Genomic DNA, 16,418 nt, shown 5'->3' on the forward strand with positions numbered 1-16,418 from the left:
CCTTAATCTTCATAGAGCCACAGAGATGAATGGTTAAGCCATATCCTGACAGGGGCCAAAGCCAGTCTGTAATATAAAACATAATGGGAAAGGCTCTGTTAATTTTGTAAGGGTTTAACAACTGTGATGAAGTGGATTTGGTGTCAATATCAGAAAAAAACGTATAAGTACATACATTGATATTGTTGTTGGCAGTTTTAGAGTTGTAATTTGCATTCGGAATAATGTTTTAGTTGCATTTCTAATTATAGTATTAAAAACATTATAATATTCATATTATAAAAAACAAACATATAAATATACAGATTAGCCTGTCTTTGGGTCTGGTTGTTTAGATAATAAATGCCTTACCTGAGATAGCGAACCCACTAAAGCCCACTGCAAGGACCAAAAAGGAAATGGCAACACCCTTTGTGTGAGAGAAACCCACCACCAGCAGCAGAGTGGCCTCCATTCCAAATCCTGAAAGACATTTATAAAGAAAATATCAGAAACGCCTGCAACTGTCCTCACTGGGGGCTTGTTGTTCCTATCTTCCTCTCCCTTTGACATGTTCAAATCCATGTGGTTACGTCGTCTACGTACAGTATGTTAATAAAATACATTCATTATGTAATGATGTGCTATAATAAGGTAATTGTCCTAGCTCTGGCAGCAGCTTTATTGTTATTGTTACGCAAGTAACAGACCGTTGGTCGCTTATCTCAACAAATAGGCCAAAAGTTTGTTTTACCAATTATCAAGACATACGGGCAGTTGACAGTTTGCCATGGTTACTCATTGAAGTTGAATCTCCATATATGGAGATAACCTACGCATCACACTAAGTCTGACCTCACCAGCCCATATTTGGGCATGAGCAACTTATGTCTCCATATAGATATGATGACATCACACAGTCCTCAGCCGATGATGTGGCGTGATGTCATACAATACACAAACGAGCCCTACAGTATAAAGGGGCAATTCTTGCCAGGAAAGAAGCATTTCTTCGACTCAGACCTTATCGCCAGGGTTGGCTTATAGCAGCTGTCGGTAGGACCATATATGGATTCTGTTAGTGTGGATCTCCTAACAGGGCATCATCTGGGATACAATCCCTTTTATGCCCATATATGGAGATCCCTAACAGAATCCCTTTCATGCCCATATATGGAGATCCCTAACAGAATCCCTTTTATGCCCATATATGGAGATCCCTAACAGCATCCCTTTTATGCCCATATATGGAGATCACTAACAGCTAACAGAATCCCTTTTATGCCCATATATGGAGATCCCTAACAGAATCCCTTTTATGCCCATATATGGAGATCCCTAACAGAATCCCTTTTATGCCCATATATGGAGATCCCTAACAGAATCCCTTTTATGCCCATATATGGAGATCCCTAACAGAATCCCTTTTATGCCCATATATGGAGATCCCTAACAGAATCCCTTGTATGCCCATATATGGAGATCCCTAACAGAATCCCTTTTATGCCCATATATTATGGAGAAATCCCTGCTCTGCGTATCTGGTTGCTATGGTAAACAGTTGGTTGCTAGGGTAAAAAAACATGGTTGCTATGGTAAACAGTTGGTTGCTAGGGTAAACAGTTGGTTGCTAGGGTAAAACCATGGTTGCTAAGGTGGTTGCTAACGTACACTAACAGACCAGCAACAACAGACTGTTGCCACAGCAACGTACACAAAGGTGTGTGTACACATGTGGTGTGATGTCATACTGATGCGGAGATATGAGCAGGGCAAAGGTGTGACGTGTGACGGACGGACGGACGGCCGGTGGAGGTTTTCATAGTAAACTGCTCCCTGACGGTCGCAAACAAGGCGCAAGTTACTTGGTACCTCGCCAGAATGCCAACTTGCCCACCCACAAACATACAGACAGTACCGAATAGCACCGATCGCAGTACTCGCACGCTCTGCTAGCGCACAAGTAGGCCATATATGGCCACGAGTGCACAAGATGCAAGTTGGCACCTCGACAGAGTGCAGTCTAGTTTACCAGTAAGACGCCTAAGGGCAACAAGCGACCTCGCCCTAAAGGGTGAGGTTGCGCCATGTCTTGGCCATCTGGCCAGTGATGTATATGGAGATATGCTGTGACCCCAAACATGCTTACTCAGTTATTCGTTATGTGAAAGTCCTATGACGTCTATGAAATTTGACATCATACATACATACCCTTTTATGCCCATATATGGAGATCCCTGTCTGTAGAACCAGCCACACAGATATGGGCTGTATTGGCCATATATGGATTCTGTAAGTGTGGTACGTTGCCGATGTGGCCTCCATATGGGCATACCCATATGAAGTCCTGTTAGATATGGTCTTAATATTGATGACAACAGGGATATCTATATATGGGCATAAAAGGGATTTTGTTAGTGTGGTTCAACACCACTGGCTGCTGCTGCCGGCCCAGCTTTGAATCTGACCTGAGGCCCTTTACAGCATGTTCTTTCATCTTTCTCCACTGCCATTTCCTGTGTCTCTCCACTGTCACTATAGAAGTTCATTAATTTACCTCCCTAAATTATATTAGCAAATAGATGTTTCTGACACTCTGCCCCTCTGGCTGGGCAATCTTTTCTTTAATTGTGGTTTCTAGGATTTCCTTTGCCTCCGACCCTGTCTCTTCTGGCCTCTCACCTCCACAGTTCATCATCTTCCGGACGTTGGTGGTGGACATCAGGTTGTGGGTTCTCAGGTAGTCTGCCAACTGTCCACCGATGGGCACAATGATGGTCATCACCAGATGGGGCAAGGCTGACACAGCGCCCACCTATAAGTGAAACAGAGAGAGAGAGAGAGATAGAGGTGGGGTATTAAAGAAGCTCCTTGTTTACATCCCTTGCCTATCCGAAAAAAACTAAACAAAGAAACACACACCCAACCTAAAGCAGACTATAGCAGCAAACGCTAGACAAACTTTGCTACTGCCTGCAAATTTGTTATCTTGAAGTGGTAGCTAGTTTAACCCATTAACCCTGTTTAACCAATTTTGAGGTAGCCTATCTTTTCTTTGCTAGAGTATTCCCAATTTTCAGTTATTTTACTTCTACTCCACTACATCTCACAGGCAAACATTGCACTTTTACTCCACTACAATTATTTGAAAACTTTAGTTGCAAGTTACTTTGTAGATTTGTATTATTATACATTTTGATATCAATTGTACCATCACTCGTTATGTGTTTGTACTGTATGTATGTGTGTATATATATGGCTGTTGATGTTGTTGCTGCCGCTGCAGTACATTTTAAATGACAGATTTTTTTTACTTGTAACAGAGCATTTCTACATTGCAGCATTGATACTTTTACTTAAGTAAAATTTGTGAGTTTCCACCACTGCACATACAGTAACATTATGCTGTAGGCAGGCCTCCTGTAATCTCACCTTGCTGATCTCAAAACCAAAGACTTCCTCAAAGTAGGCTGGCTGGCTGATGAGCAGCAGGTAGAAGGTCCAGCTCCTGCAGAAGTTGGCTACAATGATGGCGTACACCGGCATGGAGGTGAAGAAGTGCCTCCATGGGGTTTTGAATTTCTGCCACCAAAGAGGAACGGGATATTATTGGGATTCACTCGCAGATGACAGATTACAATGACACTGCTAAAAACTAGTCAGGTGTCCGTGTGTGTGTGTGTGTGTGTGTGTGTGTGTGTGTGTGCGTGCGTGCGTGCGTGCGTGGTGTGTGTGAGAGAGCAAACTAATAAATGTGTGTTATTAACTATCGATCAATGCAAAAATGTTTTGATTACATAACTGACAGAGAAGACACATTTTCTGCCACATTTTGAACATGGTCCTTTCCTGAATAGTGAATACCCTAATCATTCACTGAAATGGCCCCCTAGTGGCAGAGTGGCTGCAGTCCAAGTGACTACACCACTGCATGGACTAGCTGTGTTAGCCTGGCTTTAGCCAGACTGATAACGTGAATTCATTCACACGTTCCTCCACTTTGGCCCATATAAGTGAGTATGAGGAATCCGAAAATGATTGGGCCCAACCAGTGACTGTGCTTCACTGTTCAGTTGAAACACAGTCACCGATTGGCCCGATCATTTTCTGATTTCTCAAACTTGCTCACCTATGGGTGAGAGTGAATCCACATTCAGTCTGGCTAATGCCAGGCTATAGCTGTGTAGCCTTCCATTTCTGCTTCCACGCCTTGGGTTGGGATCCGGAACCGGATCCAACATTGAGCAACCGGAAACGAGTCCATCACATTTGGAACCGTTTCTGGAACCGGGTTTTGATCACACTGTCAGAGCAGGTACAGTATGTAGACTTCACATCTGCTATCCACAAAACATACTTTAACCATGCACATTCAGACCTACATACTGTACATTTCAATAATTTGAAAATAGAATTTGAATATTTGAGATGGGACATTCTGGACAATGAGCAGGCTAGTAAATTTTAAAAAGTAAATTTAGAATTCCAGACTTTTTGCAGTATTGATACTTTTACTCAAGTAAAAGAAATTGTACTTTTTCTGTGTCATACCTTTAGAGGGTCCATGAACGATGCAGACTCTCCAATTGCATCTTCTATGTATGTCCTCTCCTCTGGTGTGATGGTAGGATGGGCAGCAGGACTCTCGTATGACACCAGAATCCAGAATAAATACCAGAATATCCCAAAGCTGCCTGGGAGAGGGAGGGAGGGGGAAAGAGAGAGAGGTGAGGTAGAGTTATTCTATAATTGATTCATTAAAGGGAAACTAGGTAACGTTAAGACTATTTTTAATATTTATATACATTTTTTAGCAGTCATTTCCCTTATTATTGTGCTGAGGTGTTTCCTTGCGGAAAGACACACCCCTTGTCTGTATTTTGGTTCTGTTCCACTGTTTATGGTGACATTCATCATAGGAAGAAGGGAAGTCCGCACACTGTTCTGTAGCTACAGCGACAATTTTATTGAGGAGAAACAACGTTGTTCTGATGAAGACCTGCTAGGGTCGAAACGTTGTTTCTCCTCAATAAAATTGTCGCTGTAGCTACAGAACAGTGTGCGGACTTCCCTTCCTCCTATGGTGTGTATTTTTGGTTCAGCACCTGAAACATTTTCCCTCTCTGCTATGTTGACATTCATCCCTTGGCTTTATCTCGGAATCTACTCCCACAAACGCAGAGAACCTTTTTTTTATTTTATTTTTTTTTCCACGGCGACACTGGGCCGTGACGATCAGCCACTGTTAGGATTTTTCATTTCCTTGCGAAAATAAACATACTGTCCGCCATTACAAGACCATGAATTTCCACAACATGGACCCGATAGTGGCTTCCGAGGCTCTTCAAAATGAAGCGCAAGTCAATGGCGGCACGCAAAGGTGTTGTGCACTGAGGTAATTGGGCCATAAAAGTGTCAAGTGTGCTCCTTAGTGATCTCTCTTATCAATGAAAGCACCAAAGACAACAAACTACCTGTTGGATGCCTGTCATAGAGGAGAGGGGGAGGGGGTGTGTGTTTGTATACAGACTTGCCTAGTTGCCCTTTAACATTCATATTAAAAAATATGAGGTGGTACATATCTGTAATAAAAACACACGCGCACACACACACGCACGCACACGCACGCACGCACACGCACACACGCACACACGCGCACACACACACACACACACACACACACACACACACACACACAGTCACACACACACACACACACACACACACACACACACACACACACACACACACACACACACACTACTAATGAAAGACATCATTGATCAAGTAATTACTGTTACTGTACTAACCATAGACATAGAATACTGAAGGCCAGCTGCAATACTGCACCAGTACGCCAGCTAAAGGCATGGCCACCACTGCACCTGCATAGGACCCTATAGGACACAGTTGAATACAAAGCAGAGATTGAATTACAACTGGCTCATAAGTGATGTGTAAACTCAGATTCTTTCAATTGATTGTCATGTTGTCCTGTTCTTGACTAGTGGTTCCCAAACTTTTCAGGTCGAGACTCCAAAGAGAGATTAGACATTTGGCCGGGACCCAAACTAGCAGATCTACAAGCTCACAACGCGCCGCTTCAAACCACGTTGTGAGCTTTTAAATTGTCTATTTTCACTACTTCTTAAACATTTGTTTTGTAATTTATGGAATTAAAAAAAATCACTGAATTAGATTTCTTTTGGAAAATGTTTTGAAATAATAATAATTAAAAATAAAATGTAGAATACTAAATAATAAGGGACGCATGAAAATGTGTCCGCGACCCACAAATGGGTCCCGACCCAGTGTTTGGGAACCAGTGTTCTAGACGTCTCACCGCAAAAGGCTGTTGTGGCCAGTCGACTTCTCTCCAGAGGGGGGGCCCACTTAGCCCAGATCCCATGGCAGGCTGGGTATGAGACCCCCTGTGGGATGCAACACAATAAGCAAACAGGCTGACATCAACACACTGCACTCAAGTTCACGTACGCTGGGCAAACACAGACACACAAACCTGAAGACATCATACCCTGGCACACACGCTTGTTCTGTTATGCATGTGTGCACAAACGCATTCATGTGCACAGACGGACACAGGCACACGCACACAAACAACACCCACATGCACATGTCTGAATTCATCCTTTGTAATTCTGAGAGCAGTGTTGATTTTGACAGTAAATTTTGCTTTAGTTTTTGTCTAGAATAAAATGTAATTTAGTTTTAGTGATTTTTTTGTTTGATTCATCAGAAATGTTTTACTTATAGTCTAGTTAGCAATTAGTCGACTAAATACTATAAGATTTTTTTTAAAGATAGTTTTTGGGGCTTTTATGCCTTTATTGATAGAACAGTGGACTGACAGGAAATGGGGAGAGAGATGGGGAGTGCCACGCAGCAAAGGTAGTTGGGATCGGGAATCGAACCAGCAACACACTGTCAGGCTACACCGAGCCTATATGTGGTATGCGCCTGGACTGGTTGGCCAGCAGGCGCCCCCTATATAGTACTGTAAATACCATAAGATTTGAGTCAAAATATTATATAAATAAATTCGACTAAAGTCGACTAAAATACATTTAGTCGACTAAATCAACTGTAGATTTAGTTGACTAAAATGTATTTTGGCGGGCCTTGATGGCCTCGTAATGGCTGGTTTCATGCTGAAAATAGCCGATCTACTGCTGTGCTGCGAAGTGTTGTGAGCTTATAGATCTGCTATTTTCAGTGCGAAACACCCCAGCACAACCAAACATAAAATGACTAGTCTTTTAGTTCTAATCTACTGGATCTCTTCTCCACTATAGTCCCTCCCTAGCATTTTAATCTAGTTTTTATTTGTTGACGAAATTGTCAATTGTCTTAGTTTTAGTCATCATAGCTTAGTTTTTATATAGTTTTTATTTTGTTTTTTTGTCCGTGAAAAAAGGTAGTCGACGAACATTTTTCGTCATAGTTTTAGCCGACGAAATCAACACTGCTCTGAGAGTTTATACAAATGTCACGCAAATGCACACACGTACACCAGTCAGACAGACCCACACAGCGCTGCGTACCTCCACAAGTCCCTGGCATATCCTGACCATGATGACACAGCTGTAGTGGCAGCGAGCAGCAGCTGGAATGAGCATGTTAAGGGTGGATGTGGCCACTATAGCAAAGCCAAACACCCTGAAACGCACACAAAGACAAACAAGCCACGTCAACACTGAACACTTGACACCTCCAACGCAGACTGAAAGTCTGTGCTCACTAAAGGACAACTTCACCACTTTTCAACCTATCTTCATATAATTGGTCCTCACTAATGTTCATGATAAAATAGCAACAAAAAAAGGATCTACTGTTGGCAGTTCAGAAACCTGTCTACCAGTGACATCATCGATGGGGAATCCAAGCTAATCGAAACTGCAGGCTTTTCTATTCCCTGAAAAGTTGCCGTGCTTAACACATCATCATACATAAAACAAAAAATAAAAAAACTCTGGTCGGCATTCCTATGTGGTATTTGTCACGGTACACTTGCATACACAGTGAAATGTGTTATGTACAGTGCATTGAACCAAAGTATCAGGAGCAGTGGGAGCGCCTTGGGGAGCAGTCAGGGGTTAATTGCCTTGCTCAGGGATAGAGCAACGGATTGACCAGGACCGGGACGCAAACTGGGGACCTTCTGTTTTCCAGGAGGCCTCTCTACCCACTCAGCTACGGCCGCCCCGCTATTTAACATACAATGATGAGACTAATTGCTTTTGAAAGCTTGTCTCAAGCTTCCCTGCATTATGGTAGCCTAGTTGTAAAGTGATGGTGTCAACTGACATCAAAGCTTGGCATTTGCATGCTTCTAGGACAGGGGTCTTCAACGTTTTCAGGCCAAGGACCCCTTAGCTGAGAGGGAGATGAAGCAGGGTCTCCTCTACATGTTGTATAAATGTTGTGATGGAGATTCTCATCGATTTCATAGATAGATTCATAGACTTGTGATCTGCTATTTTTGGCTAAAGTTCTCCTCAGACTCACACAAGGATTTGGTGGCCCTCTTGTAGTAACTCTGAGGACCCCCTAGGGGTCCCGGACCCCTTGTTGAAGACCCCTGTTCTAGGACACCCTAGTCGTAAAGTTGTTGTGGAGATGCTCACCTGTTGGCTGCGAATCTTTGACATATAAAGCCACCGGGAATCTGTGTGACAATGTAACCCCAGAAGAAGGATCCATGGATCATTCCTACTGTCTCGGGATCCCATGTGAACTGAGCAGCCTGGAATGACAAACAGGAAGTGGAGATCTTACAATAATCAAGGTAAATAGAGAGGTAAAGACAGCCACGCCCCTTTCGCTATCTCGCAGTTCCAACCGGCAGATTCGTCGCACCATGGGTGCCAAACTGCAGCCGGAAGTTCGGTGGAAGACTGTGGAGCAGCCTCCCAGGCTCCCAGCAGCTCATGAAGTTCATGAACAAACACTATTTATGAAAAAGTGAGACCTTGTAGCAACTCATAATGTAATAACGGCTCATAATGTAATAAGGGCTCATAATGTAATAAAAAAATAATAATAAAAACTCATAATGTAATAATCAGCTCATAATGTAATAAAAAAAACAAGCGCATAACGTAATAACAGATTTTTCAATAATGTAATAATGTAATAATGTGTTACATTAAGAACCTCCACATAGGAGGCTCATAATGTAATAAAACTTCATAATGTAATAATGTATTTTTATTACATTATGATCTGATTATTACATTATGAGCTTTTATTACATTTTAATTATTACATTATTCGCTCTGTATTTATTACATTATGAGCTGATTATTACATTATGAGTTTTTATTACATTTTTTATTACATTATGAGCCATTATTACCTTATTGGTTGCGGGTAACACACCTTGCCAACTTTATTGATGAAGAATGGAGCAACTATCTGCTAAGCATGCAGCAAATGAATACGGGGATCATTTAAAGGGACTACACCATCTTATATTTACAATGGGCTTATTGCCGCATCCCACTGGCACGCCCCCTTTACATCGACTTCAACTCATAGGTAGTCGCATAGGTAGTCGTCGCATAGGTAGTCGGTAGTCGTCAGGACGTAAGGAATACCTCCCATAACCCTATGCCGTCCGCTCATTCGCTAAGCACGAGAGAGAGGAGGCAACAGGGGAGGGGGGGCGGGCAAGCGAGAGAGAGAGAGAGAGTGAAATTTGACACCACTGTGTTTGCATGTGCGCTGCTGCTGCTGCCTCCACAGTGACTGCAGAGAAATAGCAGAGGCATAACAGTCACTTCTCTCCAGTGCGTCCGGCGGTCAAATATGTCCGACCGTAAACGTGCGCTGCAGCACAATAGTTCCGCCACAATAGTTCCCCCCCCAATTTTTTTTTTTTTTTTTTTAACTTTTTTTTTTTTTCAAAAAACTTATTTTTTTTCAAAAAACTTTTTTTTTTTTTTGAAAAAAAAAAGGTTTTTTAGTAAAGAAGCGGGCGTGGACTCTAGATGTGAGCGGCCGAAGGCCGCGAACCTCTAGTGAATTTACATTTTTCCAATTTTTATGTATTTCTTTGGTGTCCCACCAGCACATTCTATCCTCACAAAGTCCTATTTCTGACCATTGTGTCTTTCTTATGTGTTTATGGGCAGATCAATGTAAGCAGGTCTCAGAACGGGCTGTCTGATTTTAGGTCAGATTGTGACAGCACAATCAGGACCTACTGCTACTGCTGTGCTGAGTGGGGGTTGGGGAGGGGTGGGCAGGCCTGAGAAGGAGGCAGGAGGAGCTGGGAGAGGGTTGGGGAGGGGTGGGCAGGCCTGGTGGAGGTGGGGAGGAGTGTGGGGCCAAAACTGGCACAATTCACCCTTTGTCAAGTCCCGCCCGTTGTCCCGCCCCTCTTCACACTCATTGTTTTCTGTGTCTTGGTGGGACACTCGGTGGGGCACTCCATCACCATTGTAATTCAGTTGCTTCGTATTGTTATTCTGTGTGTTCAATTCTAATTTCAAACTTGGTTTCAGTAAAATGGAGCTGCTCAGTGGCAGTATAGTGACTCAGCATGTTTTTAAATGTTTTTATTTCTCCAAGAATTATGTTTTAGCAAATTCAACATAAAAAAGTCACACACTTCGAAGTGGTGTGCTCTCCTCTGCTTCCTGGACTCTTTGAATCAAGTGTGTGACTGGTCTTTGTACAGTTAAATGATCCCCATATACGGTATGTACCCGTAATTGCTGGACTATAAGCCGCAACTGAATATAAGCCGCAGCAGCTAAATTTAGAACAAAAAAACAAATGGTTACATATATAAGCCGCACCTGACTGTAAGCCGCAGGTGTCCTTCCTGCTTCCTGCTAGAGTGCCCCTGGTGGCCATTAGCTGTAAAAATCTATATATAAATCCTTGTTAAATTTGTAAAATTGTAAAACTAACTAACTGGCCGTTAACTGTAAAAATCTCTATGTAAGCCGCACCGTTGTATAAGCCGCAGGGTTCAAAACATGGGGAAAAAGCTGCGGCAATAGTCCGGCAATTACGGTATTCATTTGCTGCTTTAGTTGCTCCATTCTTCATCAACAAAGTTGGCAGGGTGTGTAGCAACCAATAATGTAATGTAAATGATTCATAATGTAATAATAGCTCATAATGTAATAAAAAATGTAATGAAAACTGATAATGTAGTAATCAACTCATAATGTAATAAAAAACGAGCGCATAATGTAATAATTAAAATGTAATAAAAGCTCATAATGTAAAAATCAGCTCATAATGTAATAAAAATACATTATTACATTATGAAGTTTTATTACATTATGAGCCTCCTATGTGGAGGTTCTTAATGTAACACATTATTACATTATTACATTATTGAAAAATCTGTTATTACGTTATGCGCTCGTTTTTTTATTACATTATGAGCTGATTATTACATTATGAGTTTTTATTACATTTTTTTTATTACATTATGAGCCCTTATTACATTATGAGCCGTTATTACATTATGAGTTGCTACAGACCTTTATAACATACTCAGCTCAGGAAAATAAAAGAAGGCATGTCACACATTTTTTTGTGCTGCGTGGATTTTCGATGTGTGCACTGTGTCATTTTATAGCATCTAAAGAGCAAAAAGTATGTTTCTAAACGTGCCAAGTATCGCGAGACTATCCACCGTTTCCTGTCTGGGAACCAAATCTCGCGATACTTCGGAGACAGAAACGATTATTATTTACCGTTATTATTATTATTTAATTATGTACTGTGCACATCGAAAAGCAAGTGATTGTAAAAATACCTTTGATATGTCTTCTTTTATATTCCTTTTTTTTTTTTTTTTTTTTTTTTACCCATTTTTCACCCTGGGCTCTGCTCTCCCTCTGCCGCGCCTGGGGAGACACCGGACTGACCTCATGCTTCCTTCAATGCATGAGTAGTCCAAGTTGTTTCTTTTCACCTGACAGGGGGGATTTCCCTGGGATGGACGTAGCGCGTGGAAGGAACACGTTATTCCAACCAGTTCCTTTCCCCTCCATCAAGCGCCCCGGCTGGCCAGGGGAAGGCATTATTGAGACCAGGATTACTGCATGTTTTTGTGAGGGTATCAACCCTAGGAGACACAGGGAGAACATGCAAACTCCACACAGAAAGGCCCTATCGCCAACCCCACCTAGGGTGTGGGCGCTGATGACACGGAGGGAGAAACACGCCCCCAGCACCCACAGCTTCCCCCGGCGGGAATCGAACCCAGGACCTTCTAGCTGTGAGGCGAAGCGCTAACCACTGCGCCACCGTGCCCCCTTCTTTTATATTCCTGAACAGATTAGATGACAAAGGTCTCAGTAGTTCATAAATAGTTTTTGTTCCAGGTTTGTTCATGAGCTGATCAAGCCAGCTCCATTCACTGACGCGACCACGGTTTTCCCAACGGCCCTGAGCGCAACGGTGGGGGCGCGGGAGTGTGGGAAGCCTATTGCCCATCGGCCCCCACCGTTGCGCTCAGGGTCACTGGAAAAACTGCGGTCGCTTCACTGACATGTATTTTATCGTACTTCCGGTGCGAGTTCTGGCACCCATGCTGAGCTTCATGATGCATGCCCAGTGGTCACGTGTTTCCATTCCTTCTAAAATAACTTCCTTGACAATAATGGGGAAATCGCGAAAGTTTCACCAATGATGGACAACCTCTCTTGACTGTATCTCTGACTGAATCGTTGATTTTAGGGGGCAGCTCAAAGAGGGACCTAATTAGTAAGGGAAAGTTAGCCGAGTGTTAGACCAATCTGGGAACAATCACAACTCCTTTCGGAAACTTTGTGGGAGCCAATCAAAGTTGGGGGTATCCCGAGGGCCTGGGATTAATGGGGTAAAAAAAATGGCCAATATGAGCGTATGAGGTGTGTAATTAGAGTATTTTGGGGCTGCTGAATCCATTCCAACCATTAGTTATCAGTAAGAATGACTCCTTGGCCATAAAATAGGCCACACCTACCTTTGTGTGTCCACGAGACATATAATATTGGCAATAAAAGAATTGTTGGAGTAGGGTTTGAATTCATGAAAACTATTCAAGATCAGGTGGGTAAGCGCACATCATGACACAGGATAACATGATACAATCTGACAAGGAACACTCAAAAGGGTTTAAAACATAGGGACTAACAGGACACAGGTGAACTCTAATGACATAATGACATGATTGGCTAAGCCTTAGCCAATTAGGCCTATTTTATGGCCAAGGAGTCATTTTAACTGAAAACTAATGGTTGGAATGGATTCAGCAGCCCGAAAATACCCTAATTACACACCCCATATGCTCATATTGGCATTTTTTTCCATTTTATCCTCTTTAATCCCAGGCCCAGGTATCCCGATACCCCCAACTTTGATTGGCCCCCACAAAGTTTCCGAAGGGAGTTGTGATTGAAAAAGTTCAGAGGCGATAGTAGACACCTTTATGAACACATTTGTGAAGAAAGCTATTGATTTAGATTTAGTTCCCAGATTGGTCTAACACTCGGCTAACTTTCCCATACTAAATACTTTGTTGCAGGGTAGTTATGGCAGTAGACAAATAACATCACATGTCTAATCTATAGCTATCGATCAGAATCAGTGTAAAAATCATATACTAAGTAATGTGTGTGCAGTTTGTGAAGGAAGGCAAGCAAATCACAATGTGGTAAAAATGAAGCCCTTCAGGCTTGCTGCTTGTGGTTGTGTGATGAGTCTGTCGACTATAGTCTACTACATCTCCATGGTCAAATGGAAATAGAGATTTTTGCTTCAGGAGAATAATGTTTTCACTGTATTATTACATATCTCCATCCGCTCCCTGTTTATTTATTTTTTCACTGTATCTGCTTTTTTCTCTGCTTCCGTGTTCTCGCTCGCTCTCAGTCAAAACAGCGGATTCTTGGATTGTAAGGCTCAAACGAGTCGTGTTTTTTTTCCCACAGAAGCACAGAAAATGTGTCCGTGTACGTGAACGATTGGGGGATGGATCGAAAAATATTCTGTGACTACCTGAAAAAGAAAAAAGAATAAAAGAAAAAGCCTGGCAGTGGTTAGCAGTTAAATAAGCTTGGCAACGAATGAGTCAACAAATCACAATTAGCTCACTTTGCAGCTATAGGCCTAAACAGTACGTGACACATATGCTGCTGTTTGTTGTTCGCCACTTACCACAAGTACCTCCTTGTTCCCCTTCCAGACCGTATGGTCATTGACCATGCTCACAATGGCGACGCCCAAGTTACACCTGATGCCAAAGGAGATGCAGAAGCCCAGGCCAGACAGGATGGCGATGATGTAGCGCCGGGGCAAGCCGAAGCAGGTGCAGTCCACGACCGGCAGCTCTTTCTCCTCCACCAGCTCCGGGCGGCCCTCCGCTGACAACTCAATGGTCTCTCCATTAGCCTGCTTCTTCTCAATCAGTCTAGGAAGAGACAGGGGTGACTTAAGCAAGTGGTTCTTAACCCAGGGGGGGTCCCCACATGATATTTTGGGGGGGTCCCCGGAGATGCCAGTGACGTGACAATTTAAGGACTTTTAAGTGCTTTTTAATACCTCAAAAAAGAAAAGAAAAGAAAGAAGACCATTACTGCATCAAAGGTAATGAATAAACTATAAAATAAAAACTGGTCAAACATTGTCCAAATTGTCAAATAAGATAAGAAAGAGGGATTAATTGTGAATATAGCCGATCCACAAGCCCACAACGCTCAACGCTCAGTGTTTGGACACACTGGCTCACAACGGCTCACACACAAGCTCACAACGCGAGGAGTTGTGAGCTTGTAGATTGGCTAAATTAACTTTTACATTTTTATCTGGAACCGAGTCAAACTAAATTGAATACCGCAACGCCTATAATCCAAGTGCTTATCAGGGTGGGGGGGTCCCAATTCAAATATGATTATTTTGGCGGATCGCTCACACTGACTTAAGCCATTAAAACTGGGAAAGCATACCGGTATGTATAATTTTAGACTTTAGCGTTGGCTATTCAAAAATAGCTGATATACAAGCTCACAGTGGTCACTTCATGCCGCGCTGTGGGCTTGCACGTCTCTGACATTTTTGGGAAAATGTTGAAAGTGAGAGAACCATTTGTTTAGAAGGGATTTGTAGATTCTGGCTCAGGTCTTAATGGGTCAAAGCAGTGGTTCTCAGACGTATTTCAAGGACCCCATAACTGTATCTATTTGGAAGGAACCATTAGGGTAGAGTTTTGGTAGTTACCTTATCATGAGATGTAACTAGTAGTCCATAGCTTTCATTTCTGATCAAAATGTCAACTTCCAGTCCAAATAGCTATATCAACATAAAGTTAACATCATGTCTTGGGTTTTGTGATGTTATATATCGGCAGAATCGTCTTTGTTTATATTGGTTTGTGTTAAAGGAAAAATATATGCAAGCTTGTGTGTACACAAAAAACCCTCCCCCTCCCCTCTATGACAGGCACCAAACAGTTAGTTGTCTTTGATGCTTTCATTGATTAGAGAGAAGATCACTAACGAGGACTTGACACTTTTATGGCCCAAACAATTACCTTAATGCACAACCCCTTTGAAGTTCTGCCTGAGCTCCCCCTGACAAAAACGTCCCCCACTGTTTCTGTTGACATTTAATGTCAACATAAAGAGTGGAACAGAACAGAAATACAGCCAGGGGATGTGTCTTTCTGCAAGGAAACACCCCAGCACAATAATATAGTTACTGATGAAGGGAAATGACTGCTAAAATATATTTTTAATAGTCTTAAAGTTACCTATAATTCCTTTAAGGGTGACTTTGTTTCACCATGCAGTGTAAGTCAATGAGGAGACAATGTTGTATTATCAATTTCTTATCAACCGAGCAATGGAGCAAGATACTGTACATGTGTTTCGCCAAGTCATCGAGCTACAGTACATCACGGAAAGGTAACTACACAACTGAAACCTCTACTATGGTGTCATTGTACTTTAAGCACTTAAACCTCAGCATCCCTATTGGTGGGAAAGCATTCGCACAAAATAGCAGATTGACAGATTGACTCACTCAGCGCTGCGTGTTGTGAGTTTGTTGAACCGCTATTTTCAGCAAAAGCTTTGCCCACAATAACAGAAAATATAAAAGACCCTAGAGTTAGTATAGAGCAGGGGTCTTCAACCCCTATAGGGGGTCCTCAGAGTTACTACAGGGGAGCCGCCAAATCTTTGTGTGATAGGATCATGTTTTTTACACTAACCACTTGAACCCTAGCATCCCTATTCTGAGTGGAACATTAGCCAAAAATAGTAGATCTACAAGCTTACAACTCCTCGCGCTGCGAGGCGTTGTAAGCTTGTAGATCGGATATCTTTGACAAAGAGGTTTGTAGAGGGAAAATAAGAGCAGACTAAAGTGAGTTCAAGTGGTTAAATGTCTGAAAATACACATTACTCCAA

The 16,418-nt window shown here is 42.3% G+C and overlaps 1 protein-coding gene across 1 annotated transcript in view; it reads right to left on the reverse strand.

The window, feature by feature from the left end:
* The window catches only part of slc17a7a (solute carrier family 17 member 7a), a gene marked incomplete at both ends in the record, with an annotated part of 34,777 nt that overhangs the window by 3,859 nt on the left and 14,500 nt on the right, over positions 1–16,418 (reverse strand). Inside the window, 9 exons of the mRNA XM_080724021.1 lie at positions 352–462; positions 2,662–2,794; positions 3,412–3,561; positions 4,531–4,669; positions 5,786–5,876; positions 6,323–6,410; positions 7,542–7,656; positions 8,625–8,743; positions 14,167–14,419. Coding sequence (XP_080580147.1) covers positions 352–462; positions 2,662–2,794; positions 3,412–3,561; positions 4,531–4,669; positions 5,786–5,876; positions 6,323–6,410; positions 7,542–7,656; positions 8,625–8,743; positions 14,167–14,419 — 1,199 coding nt within the window. The remainder of the gene's footprint in view (positions 1–351; positions 463–2,661; positions 2,795–3,411; positions 3,562–4,530; positions 4,670–5,785; positions 5,877–6,322; positions 6,411–7,541; positions 7,657–8,624; positions 8,744–14,166; positions 14,420–16,418) is intronic.

The sequence above is a fragment of the Nannobrachium achirus genome (genome assembly GCF_963921795.1).
Source record: "Nannobrachium achirus genome assembly, chromosome: 4".
In the NCBI taxonomy this organism is placed as follows: domain Eukaryota; kingdom Metazoa; phylum Chordata; class Actinopteri; order Myctophiformes; family Myctophidae; genus Nannobrachium; species Nannobrachium achirus.